The sequence below is a fragment of the Nanorana parkeri genome, unplaced genomic scaffold (assembly GCF_000935625.1).
Source record: "Nanorana parkeri isolate BGI_ZX_2015 unplaced genomic scaffold, ASM93562v1 scaffold967, whole genome shotgun sequence".
Classification (NCBI taxonomy): Eukaryota; Metazoa; Chordata; class Amphibia; order Anura; family Dicroglossidae; genus Nanorana; species Nanorana parkeri.
In genome coordinates this window covers 350,756-362,300 of record NW_017307235.1, presented here as the reverse complement: position 1 = coordinate 362,300, position 11,545 = coordinate 350,756, and the positions used below count along the sequence as shown (strand labels likewise).

The following is an 11,545-nucleotide window of genomic DNA, read 5'->3' as shown; positions in this document are numbered from 1 at the left end:
CCCCCTCCCTTTATATGGGTATCCATTGATCCTTCCTAGACAATGTATGTGGCAGGTGGGAGATCTGGGCAGTTCAGTGATAGCCACCCAACATTCAACATTAAAGTTATAACAATTCAATATATATTGTATATAAACTTGATCATTGAACTGGTCCCAAAGGAAGTCAAACAGTGCAATATATACACATGGATCCTAATAATGAACGCTCATCTGCTGCCACCTGTTGACCGGCTTCCATAATAGGGGAGTGTTAATTGGCTAAAGAGACTTGTGAATCATTTAGTTCGGTAATGGCCTATCCACACCTCAGTGTTGCATTAAGAGTGCATGCTATTGCACAACACAGTGCAGTGCTCTGTAGATGCCCTGGTTCGTTGCACTGGCATTCCTTCTGAAAGGCACCCCTAAGTACCTCCCAGCAGCCGTGCTCTGGGGCATGTAGTGAGTCAAAAGCAGAACTCCAAGGGACCTATTAATAGTGGAGAGCAAATATTGCTTCTTGATTGCGCTATACCCCAGTCTGCAACAAGCAGCAATGAATCGGCATTTAGCACCCCGGGTGGCAGGAGAGGTATGTATCCACCATCTTCCATAAGGGGAGAGTTTTACACTTTCAGCTTAGTGACCGAGTCAATTTACGAATCTACAGCAGCAGCTCTGCAAAGTGTCCACTGATCAATGGAAATGGATTATCTACAATGGCTGACATTGTTCACAATTCACAGCAAACCTGGTGTCAGTAATTCATGGTAAAGGACTAGGTAGTTGCCTATAATTAGGCAAATGCGTGCTGTGGCCAACATTCTTTCAAATATAGAAGTGTTAGTCTGGTAGGATAACTGGCTCCTGTCTCTATTGGCCCTATTATGATATTCTACTGAGCATGCTCAAGATGGTTCCACACCTCCTATCCGCCCCAACACCAATTTGATAAGTGCTTTGAGTCCCCAGGAAGAGGAGCGCTATCGCAAAATAAATAATTATTAATAACCAAATCCAACATTGAAAATGATTATCAAAAAAAGTTCCCAAAACATTCCACCAGAGGGCAGCATCATACTAGGGAAATGTCTCTTGTAAGGAGAAGTACATCCTATGGACATCTTCAATAAATACTTTTACAAACTTCACTATAGAAATACAGATATATTTTTTTTTAATTTTAAAGCATAGATACTCTTTAATGGTCTATTCCAACCTAAACTTTTTGTATCATTATGGATGAAGCAGAGAAGGGATAGAGCCAGCAGCCAGTCATTGTGATTGGCTGACAGTGATCCCGTGATTGGGAGCCCATTCATCCGCTCGTGAGAGCTTTGGTGACCGCGCAGTAACAGTGCTAGGGATGCAGATTGAGCATCCAGGAAAACCTGGGTGGGGGTATGGCTGACATTCAGAAACCAAAGGTCAAATCTACTATGGATAACACTTTCCATTAGATGTGTGTTTATCACTTTCATATATAGGGAAGTACATCCAAGAAATAAGGAACTTCTCTGTCACAGATCATAATTTGTGGCTGGTAACATGTTCTGCTTAGATCGGGAGTCAGCAACTCCTAATCTAAGGAGAATTAGACAACCAGTGAACAATAGCATGCCATAGACCTCAAATCAGCCCCAATTACTCCACCTACAGACCTCAGATCAGCCCCAGTTCCTGCACCTTCACCCCACCCCAATTCCTGCACCCTCACACCTCAGCTCCAATGACTGCACCTTCACCCCTCAGATCACCCCAATTCCTGTACCTTCACCCCTCAGATCAACCCCAATTCCTGCACCTTACAGACCTCAGATCAGACCCAATTCCTGCACCTTCACACCTCAGATCAACCCCAGTTACTGCACCTTCTCCCCTCAGATCAGCCCAAATTCCTGCACCTTCACCCCTCAGATCAGCCCCAATTCATGCCCCTTCACACCTCAGATCAGACCCAATTCCTGCACCTTCACACCTCAGATCAACCCCAGTTACTGCACCTTCTCCCCTCAGATCAGCCCCAATTCCCGCACCTTCACCCCTCAGATCAGCCCCAATACCTGCAGCTACAGACCTCGGATCAGCTACAATTCCTGCACCTTCACACCTCAGATCAGCCCCAATTCCTGCACCTTCACCCCTCAGATCAGCCCCAATTCCTGCACCTTCACCCCTCAGATCAGCCCCAATTCCTGCACCTTCACACCTCAGATCAGACCTAATTCCTGTACCTTACAGACCTCAGATCAGTCCCAATTCCTGCACCTTCTCCCCTCAGATCAGCCCCAATACCTGCACCTACAGACCTCGGATCAGCTACAATTCATGTATCAACAGAAATGTAGAGGTTTTAAATTTATACCTATTGCAGCTGGTGGCTTCATTAGTTGGAGAAAGAGGGTCAATGACATACATTGCTGCAGGCAGACCTAAGCTGGTACTGGGAGGAGGGCGAGCTGGCACCTGAACGTCCATGACGTCAGGTGAGCCACTCTGAAGCATCATGGAGGTGCGTGGGCTGCGGGTGCAGAAGGTCAGGAGGAGCTTTGTAATTAATAATTAGTGAGCAGGCAATTATGTCATATGGCAGCAGCACTTTTTTTTGTAGGGAGCATGGGCCCACTGAACAAACTTCTGGTCCAGTGGTGGGGCCAGTTTAAACTTGTGTGCATTCCACATAGAGGTACATTGCTTGCCCCCCCCTGGCACCTGTGTCTTTGGATGCTCACCCCTGGCTTAGATATTAGTAGAAGCCGAGAGGATAGCCAAACACACATACAGTAGAAAGTTACTCACGTGAGAGGCAGGGTTATTGTCTGCCGCAGATGACGGCTTTCCAGGGCCTAGAAAGCAAACAATGAGTGAATTGTGGGAAGAAGCATTCCTACAGCACACCTACAATGGTAATGTTACCTGTACCTGCTGTGGACTCATTGGGACACTCAAAAAACTCCTGTTCTTCCTCCTGCTGACCTTTGACCCCCACATCAGTCTGCTTGGTAACTGGAGCCGATGCTAGTTTCTCCTCATCTGTAGCGTGGCCCTGTCGCTTCTCAATGCTTGGGGAATCGTCTTCTTGCTGGAAATACATTGCATCAGCAGCCTTTATTGGAAATGCCCAGCCAGCCCCCATCTGCCTCAGGAGAAGGCACACTATAAAATCCCTAGTTTCCTTCAGTCCCCCAGGGAACAAAGTGCTACGTACACTTTACTCCCTAGGGGACTAAAGGAAAGGGACAAAGTTCTACGTGCACTTTGTTCCCTGGGGGACTGAAGGTAACTGGGGGACTGATGGAAATGGGATAAAGTGCTACATGCACTTTGTTCCCTGGAGGAATGAAGGAAACGGGACAAAGTGCATGTAGCACTATATCCCGTTTCCATCAGTTGCCATGTTTCCTTCAGTCCCCTAGGGAGCAAAGTGCACGTAGCATTTCGTCCCGTTTCCTTCGATCCCCGGGGAACAAAGTGCATGCAGCTCTTTGTCTGTTGTTTGACCTCGCTGCTCAGCAGGAGACTCATTTCGAATGAGTTCTAGTTTACAGCGTTGTGTAACATCCAATCTTTGGGATTTATTTTGGTGTGTTGGCAGCCTATTCTTTTCACTGGGCTGCCTTACTGTAACACGCAATAGCGCACCACAAAAATGGGCCCTACAAGGAAAGAGCTTCACCAAACCACACAAAATAGGAGAAGTTTACAGTACTGCATATATTGAACTGTTCACAATGTTTATACCTACAGCTACAGGGTCTCTTCACTTGTGCTCTTCAAATGTTGAGGACTGTGGCTTTGATCAACTTGTTTGTGAATGCCTTGAATTATTTTCTATTAATAACATTTGAAACCTTTGTGCGGATATTTTAATTTCTTGCCATCCCTAGAACCTACAAAGATTATTATGGGCAGGCATTCTTGTGATCTTGTGAAAGAATATTGTGGGCAGGCATTCTTACACTCATGTAAAGTTGGAAATGGGAATTTGCTATGCTCCTTGGCTCCATCTAGTGGGGAGAATGTCAAGCAAAGAGCATTTGGCCAGCATATGTCTTGGTGGATGATTTAAAAATCATCCCCATGTGGTATACTGTCCTGAAATTAACAAATGTGTTGGTGGAGATCAGAAAATGACAATAGAATGCAACGCTTATCATAGTTATGAGTCCCATGATTTACTAACCTGGTTGCAGACATCCAGAACCAGAGAGGATCCTTCATAATTCTGCACTTTGCAGCTGTTCCTGGAAGAAGAATAGAATGATTACTACACGCTCTTATATATTACATGTTATTGCAACATCACAGACTACATACAAAGGGTAACTCTACACGAGAAGAAAGGTGGAATGGATGGAACGAAAGATGGAATGGATGGAACGCACCCAACTCTGCTCATGCATGGATCTTATATCTTTCAGCATGCTGGGGAATACATACAATTCATGAACATATAAATTGGTCTACAAGCGCTAAAATGGTGACTGGGTATGTACAAGGCAATTGAAAGAATCATCATCATTATATTCAGGCTTCTTTCATCAGTAAGACAACATTTTAAATGGTGCCACCAACTGCCTAATCTTCCATGCCACATGCATTCGCCATCGTCTGCTCCATGGCTACCCATCATGCCTCTAGATTCAATACTGCCCAGTCTTTTTCACGCCAGGGCTCAGGATGGGGGAGGGGACTGGAAACGTTGGCTTGGGGGGCAAACACAACCAACTAGGCCTTTCGTGGTAGGGAAAGATTTCTGTGGGCTAAAGAAGAGTGGCGTCACAAGGGGTGTGTGGTCCGCACCCGGGTGACACCATTGGAGAGGTGAAACCAAAATGACCGACAGTCATTTTGGTGTCACCCCCCTCTGAAAAGTCGTGCACTCGGTCAAGGAGCGAGAGCAATACGGTTGCTCGAGAGAGAGGAGGGGACCCGGCGGCATACCTTATCCCGCCGAGTGACCGCCCCTCCTCTCTCTGCCGGTGTCCATCACCAAGATGGCCACCGGCATATAACAGTGGTACCGCGCGTGACGTCATCACGCGCCTGTGCGTTGACGTAACTGTGGGGTGTCACCCAACGATATCCGCACCGGAACGCCTCTGCTAAAGAAAGTGTGCCATGCAAGGTGTACCATGGTGTCGTATTGACTGGTGGTCTACTCCATGGCTAACCATCATGGGTTCAACACTGCCTAGACTTTTTCCACGCCAGAGCGAAGGATGGGGAACTCTGAATGTTGACCTGGGGGGCAAACACAACTAACTAGGCCTTTCATGGTAGGGAAAGATTTCTGTGGGCTAAAGAAAGTGCACCATGCAAAGTGTACCATGGTGCCACATTGACTGGTGGTCTCCTCCATGGCTAACCATCATGGATTCAATACTGCCCAGTCTTTTTTCACGCCAGGGCTCAGGATGGGGGGACTGGGAACATTGACTTGGGCAGGCAAACACAACTAACTAGGCCTTTCTTGGTAGGGAAAGATTTCTGTGGGTTAAAGAAAGTGTACCACGCAAAGTGTGCCATGGTGCCACGTTGACTGTCGGGCATGGTAAAAAGGTGGGTGTTGCTAAAGGACATGGTTTATTGTGAGAAACCTTAACATCGCCTACCATCAGCTTTCTATTGGCATTCAGTCACAGGACACCTCAAAACTGCTAAAGTTGTTGCAGGAAGATTTCCCTTTGCCAGACAAGGTGTTCTCGGGTCTGAACAGGGAGCAGATAGCTCTAGATTGCCAAGCATGTGATGGGGACTAAGGGTGCCAAGCTGATTGAGGTCTGAATGGTGACGTTTCTTCACCAGTCCAACTTAGTAGCACGGATCTGTTAGGGCAAAATGCCCCCTAGCCTAGTTCTTGGAAACCAGTGTAGACACATTGATGGAGAATTTACAAGCTCTTAGTCCAAATTTGGAGCAAGCAAGCAATTTAGAAGAACTGGAGAACATGGATTGCAATTGAAAATAAAGTTATGTGTCAATTGGAATTTTTTTATGTCCACCTTGCTCCAGGGATTTGTCCATCTACTCCTTGGAAACCTCCTCATAGAAGGAGCCATGTGCCTCAAATGACATTGCCAATGTACATGGATACACCTCTTGAGACAGAATGACGAGTTATGATAAAAGTAACCACAAATTAGGGAAACACCGCCTCATACAAGGACAATGTACCCAAGTTTTCGTTGTCTTTAAATTACTATTCATTCTGGGAGAGGGCTCAATGTCAAGCAGCAGCCAGAAAGCTTAACAAGATCAAGCAATGTTAGACGGGGTCATTGAGACTGGGGAATATTAATCCACATTAACTGCAAACATGGGCACAAGTTCAGAGAGACATCAAAGTGATAGAAAACCTTCCGAGCGGATCATAGATCTAAAGAAACACAAAGTAAAACCTTCAAAAGTCGGGGATTTACGATACGCCAATCAAGATCTGCTTTTAAGGAAACTTAAACAGTTTGAGATAAAAGGCTTCCTTAGAGAAATTCAGCAAATTAAATGAGCAGAATTTATTAAAAGGGAATGTATTCCTCCTGCCTGTGCACCTTCCCTCAACTTTTCTATTGAGATTGATAACACAACTATCCCCCCTCACCCCGCCAAGGTCTTAGGTGTCATCTTTGACTCGGACCTCACCTTTCTACCCCACATCCAATCACTATCCAAATCCTGCCGCCTTCACCTTCGTAACATCTCTAAAATACGCCCCTTCCTCACCAATGACACAGCAAAATTACTCATCCACTCCCTTGTTATCGCTCGTCTGGACTATTGCAACTCCCTCCTCATTGGTCAACCACGATACAGGCTCCTCCCCTCTTCAGTCTTTAATGAATATTACTACTATACTCATCCACCTAACCAACCGCTAAGTGTCTGTAACCCCCCTATGACAATCCCTGCACTGGCTTCCATCCCCTGTCCCCTCTCTGCAAATCCCTCCACTGGCTTCCATCCTCTGCCCCCCTCTGCCAATCCCTGTACTGGCTTCCATCCTCCAAAGGATAAAATTCAAAATAATAACAACCACTTACAAAGCCATCCACAACTCTGCCCCCAGTTAGATCTCCAACCTTGTCTCAAAGTATCACCCTAACCAGCCCCTCGGCTCTACCAAACAAAGACCTCCTGCTCTCTAGCTCCCTCGTAAACGCCTCCCATGCTCACCTCCAGGACTTCTCTAGAGTCTGTCCCATCCTTTGTAACTCCCTACCCCAACCTGTACTCAGACTGCCTTTAGGTGATCCCTAAAGACTCATCTCTTTAGGGAAGCCTATCCCACCTCAACCTAACCACTCAACCATCACATTCTCATACAATTCATCCCCACACAGCTACCTCCTCATCTATCACTGGCCCCTCCCTTTTAGATTGTAAGCCCTCAGGGGCAGGGCCCCCCTTTACCATCTTGTCCTGAATTGTATTGTAATGTTCTCCTTATATTGTAAAGCGCTGGGCAAACTGTTGGCTCCATATAAATGCTGTATAATAATAATAATAATATTCACACTGGAACAGACAAAATCTGGAGCAGCTGTGCAGGGCAACCAATCAGCTTCTATTTTTAATTTTCAAATCCTAACTGAACAAACTTAGGATAGAAGCCGATTGGTTCTCTGGGCAACTGCTCCAGATTCTGTCTGCTCCAGTTTTATCTATTAGTGATGGTGAATACTCTACATGTTAGATTTCCCTAAACGTCCCTTTCTGCTTCCTAATAACTTTATTCTTAAAGTGTGACTACATACAACGCTGAGTTATGGAATCTGTATTTAACATTTAAACAGCAGGCGGCATAATTCTTCATCTGCATGTCTGTTGTGATTACACACACCCTGACCACTCAGAACTAAACTATTCACGGTCCTGGTCTGTAGCCAGCAACCACCCTTCCAGCCAGGATCCTGGAGGAACGTTAGAGAAATGGCTTCCGTTCACTATGTGGGAGATTTGACAATACAGAATCATGCAGCAAGAGTCTGCAGTCATGTCAAGTGGTACTCATGGGCAGCACAGTGGCACTTCTGTCTTGCAGCACTGGGGGGTCCCCAGTTTGAATCCCGGTCAGGACACTATCTGCAAGGAGTTTGCATGTTCTCCCTGTGCTTGTGTGGCTTCCTACCATGCTCCAAAGACATGCTTGGATCCTGCCTAAATTGGGCCTTGTATGTATGCAAGTGAGATAGGGACTTTAGATTGTAAGCTCCTCAGGGGCAGGCACTGGTGTGAATGTGCAACTATGTAAAGTGCTGTGTAAATTGTTGGCACTATAGAAATACCAATAATAAATAAAAATACTCTAAAAGACCCGAACAATCTGTCTGTAAGGTCTGCACCTAAAAAAGGCCTGAATCAGAGGGTTAGTCCGCCAACAACAGATGTCCTTTCATGTTAAGGTGCCCATACACTGCCCGATTCTCGTACGAGAATCGCGGGAAATCCCGCGATCGTACGAGAATCGAGCAGTGTGAACGGAGACGTGCGACCGTTTCTACTGTACGGTCGCACGTCTTCCGTCGAACCAGCATGTTCGAAAACCAGCCGGGAATCGTACGATTCTCGGCTGGTTTGAACGGTGCTCGGAAGACAAATGCTGAACGGGCCGGTGTGCGCGCGCGCACACTGCCCGTTCAGCATTGCGGTCATCGGAAGCCCGCCCCTCAGGGGGGCGGGCTTGCGATGATCGAGAGTGCGATCTGCCTGTCCAAGATAGGCAGATCGTACGTTTTTTTAATCCCTTTACAACCATCGCAAGACTAAAGTCTTGCGATGGTTGTAGAGTGTATGGCCACCTTTAGGCAGATAATAGAAAGTTCTACCACCTGACCATATATTTCACTTCTCCAAGACTCCAATGATGTGAGCCGCACCTGTTGTGTTCATTGTGAGAGGCTCCCACATTCAATGTGAAGAACAGACTCAGAAATGATGGCGGGTTCCTTTATTGGGCCTATCTGCTCCTTTCTCACTTTTTTACTGTTAATATATTGGTAAAAATTTTTGGGGTTCTTTTTACTATCTGCGGCGATATGCTTTTCAACTCCGTTTTAGCTGCCCGGATTTCTAGTTTGCATTTTTTGTTACATACATGGGGTGATCTCAAGTATTGAGGACAATGAAGAAGCCAGGGGTAGACTTAGTCCATCAGGCTCAACCGCCACCTGAAATATCACTTTAAAGCAGAAGAAGTCTAGATGACAATCATGGCTCCCTCCTTGGACACAGTGCAGTGAGTAAGCGTTGTCACCCGAGGACAGGAAGTGTGTTACCGTAAGGATCAGCCGGAGAAAAGACAAGAAAGAAGAAAAAGAAAACGAATGCAGCCACCACATGGAAGGACGGCTTAGCAGCAATATATTACTATTAATATATAGGGGGGGGGGGGGGAAATTTTTTTTTAAAAACATCAAAAATCTGCATGGCTGCAAAGTTTTTTCTCACGCTGCAGATAGGGATAGAAGAGGTGATGTATAATCTGTAGAAGGATACAGGCGTCTCCCCCTAGAGAGGCACACAGGGCCTTTGATGCGGGATCAATATACAAACACATTGCTGGAATGTCTGGCATTTTAATCACAAGAACGTCTACAAAGACTCTGAAATGTCTCTCAACTGCATATCGGCTCTAACAAAACAAATCAAAAGGGCGCCATTGTTACAGCGTGTACACCGAGGACTGACCCTGGGAATGTAACACGATAAAAGATTTATGCACGGAAGCTTCTTCTCGCCTGCGTTTCCCTCCAAATATTATCAAGCAAAAAATTTCACAGCGTGAGAAAAGGTCTACTGCAAAGGGTAGAGCTGGGAACTAGGGATGCACAGATACTTTTCGAGTACCAGTGCAGATACTTGGCATTTTCATGAGAACTACCAGGGTTGCAGCGGTTGCAGCGGTTGCAGCTGGGACCCGGCTCTGGTGCTCCACCTCTGTCCTGAAATCATTAGTCTGTATTGTTTTAGAAAAACTGTCACATGACACTAAACAAAAATGTATCAGTACTTGTATCTGTGAGGACTCGGCAAGTACTCGTACTCGCAAAACTGGTATCTGTGCGTCCCTTTATTTATAGTTATAAAAACAAAATCGTACATTATAACAGAGCTGTACAAATCCCGGGAGCTCCGTGTGCTCCTTACACATGACAGCAGCCTCCTAATTTTTGAATTTTTCTCTAGTCTAGTCTTGGAGCTCAAAAGTATCGGTACATGTACCCGTACCGAGTACTGTACTTGGTATCTGTGCAACCCTACAGGGAACCACATAAAGGGGACCCTAAAATACAGGTCATGCTAATATTTCGGGGGGTTGACCGTCTTTAAGGACCAATTCACACTATAGCATCGCATTAAATGCACATGATCCATGCATTTAGCACATGCCATCACATGCCGGCGCACTGGTGATTTTCAATGGCACTCCAACATGCCCCCCCAGTGGGTGTTGCAACTCTGCGTGCACACTGTCTGCATCTGGAACTGTAGATCTGCGAGCATGCACAGGAGGTACAGTCATATACCTGCTGATACCCGTTGACTTTTTTGGGAGGCCATATGCAGCACATGTGGCTCCCCGGCTGTGTGCAAGAGGCCTGAATACATGAAGAAATTGATATTTTAAAAAGGAGCAATTCCAATTTCCCAAGAAAAGTTGGGAAACTGGATCTGCACCCTCTCCCCCACCCCCTTCCCCCCTGCACTGCCCTTACTGCCCAGTCAATGAACGCTGCTTCCCCTCCACAGCTGCCAATGTAGGATCATACACCATACACAGCAGGGTAGCCCTGCGCTCAGTATTTTCATTCCACTTGCTAGTGGTGAGCACTCATTGGTCGGTGCGGTCTTCTTGCTAAGAAGCACGTCTCATTGGTCAGCACCGTCACAAGCGCTTCTCATTGGTCGGCATGCTCAGGTGGCCATGCTGACCGATTGAGTGCTCACCATTTGCAAGCTGAATTTAAAATGCCGACCGCAGGGTTGCGCTGCTGTGTACAGTGTACAGGTCCTACACCAGCAGTCGTAGAGGGGAAGGAGCGTCCGTCCACAGGTAAGAGCAGGCAGATTGGTGGGAGTAATTCCATTTATCCAAATACGACTGGGAAATTGGAATGACCCTTTAAATGCAAGCAATGCAAAGTACCTGCACGTCACTTGGTTTCAGCCTCTCGCACACCATGTACAGCAGAGCTCAGAGAGAGGGAGGGAGAAGCAGCACAGGCAGCCAGTGTAATGCAATGCAAGAACATGCAGAGGGGAGACAGCAAAGTGACACTGAGATAAGATCATCAGTCTGTTGCTGCTCTATGCACTGTCCAATCACAGGGTAGGGGTGGGGTTGAGACCTTGAGGTGAAAGTAAAAGAGCAACAGAGAAAGATCAGGTCACCTCCCCTGCCAGACGGGACTGCGCGGTGTGGCTGAGCTCTGTAAATCTCACAACTGGATGGACAGAAATACAAATCTGCTGGTAAAACAGCTACAGTATATGCATTTCATGTGTGCAGTGGCGGAACTACCGCCGGTGGTGCCTCACCAGGGCCTGGGCCTACAGGGGGGGG

At 46.5% G+C, this 11,545-nt stretch overlaps 1 protein-coding gene across 1 annotated transcript in view; it reads right to left on the bottom strand.

The window, feature by feature from the left end:
• TACC1 (transforming acidic coiled-coil containing protein 1) overlaps positions 1-11,545 on the bottom strand; it is a 61,357-nt gene that overhangs the window by 12,599 nt on the left and 37,213 nt on the right. The window contains exons 5-8 of the mRNA XM_018566654.1: positions 4,166-4,226; positions 2,905-3,064; positions 2,782-2,828; positions 2,399-2,529 (exon numbers count right to left, since the gene is read on the bottom strand). Of these exons, the coding sequence (XP_018422156.1) occupies positions 2,399-2,529; positions 2,782-2,828; positions 2,905-3,064; positions 4,166-4,226 (399 nt within the window). The remainder of the gene's footprint in view (positions 1-2,398; positions 2,530-2,781; positions 2,829-2,904; positions 3,065-4,165; positions 4,227-11,545) is intronic.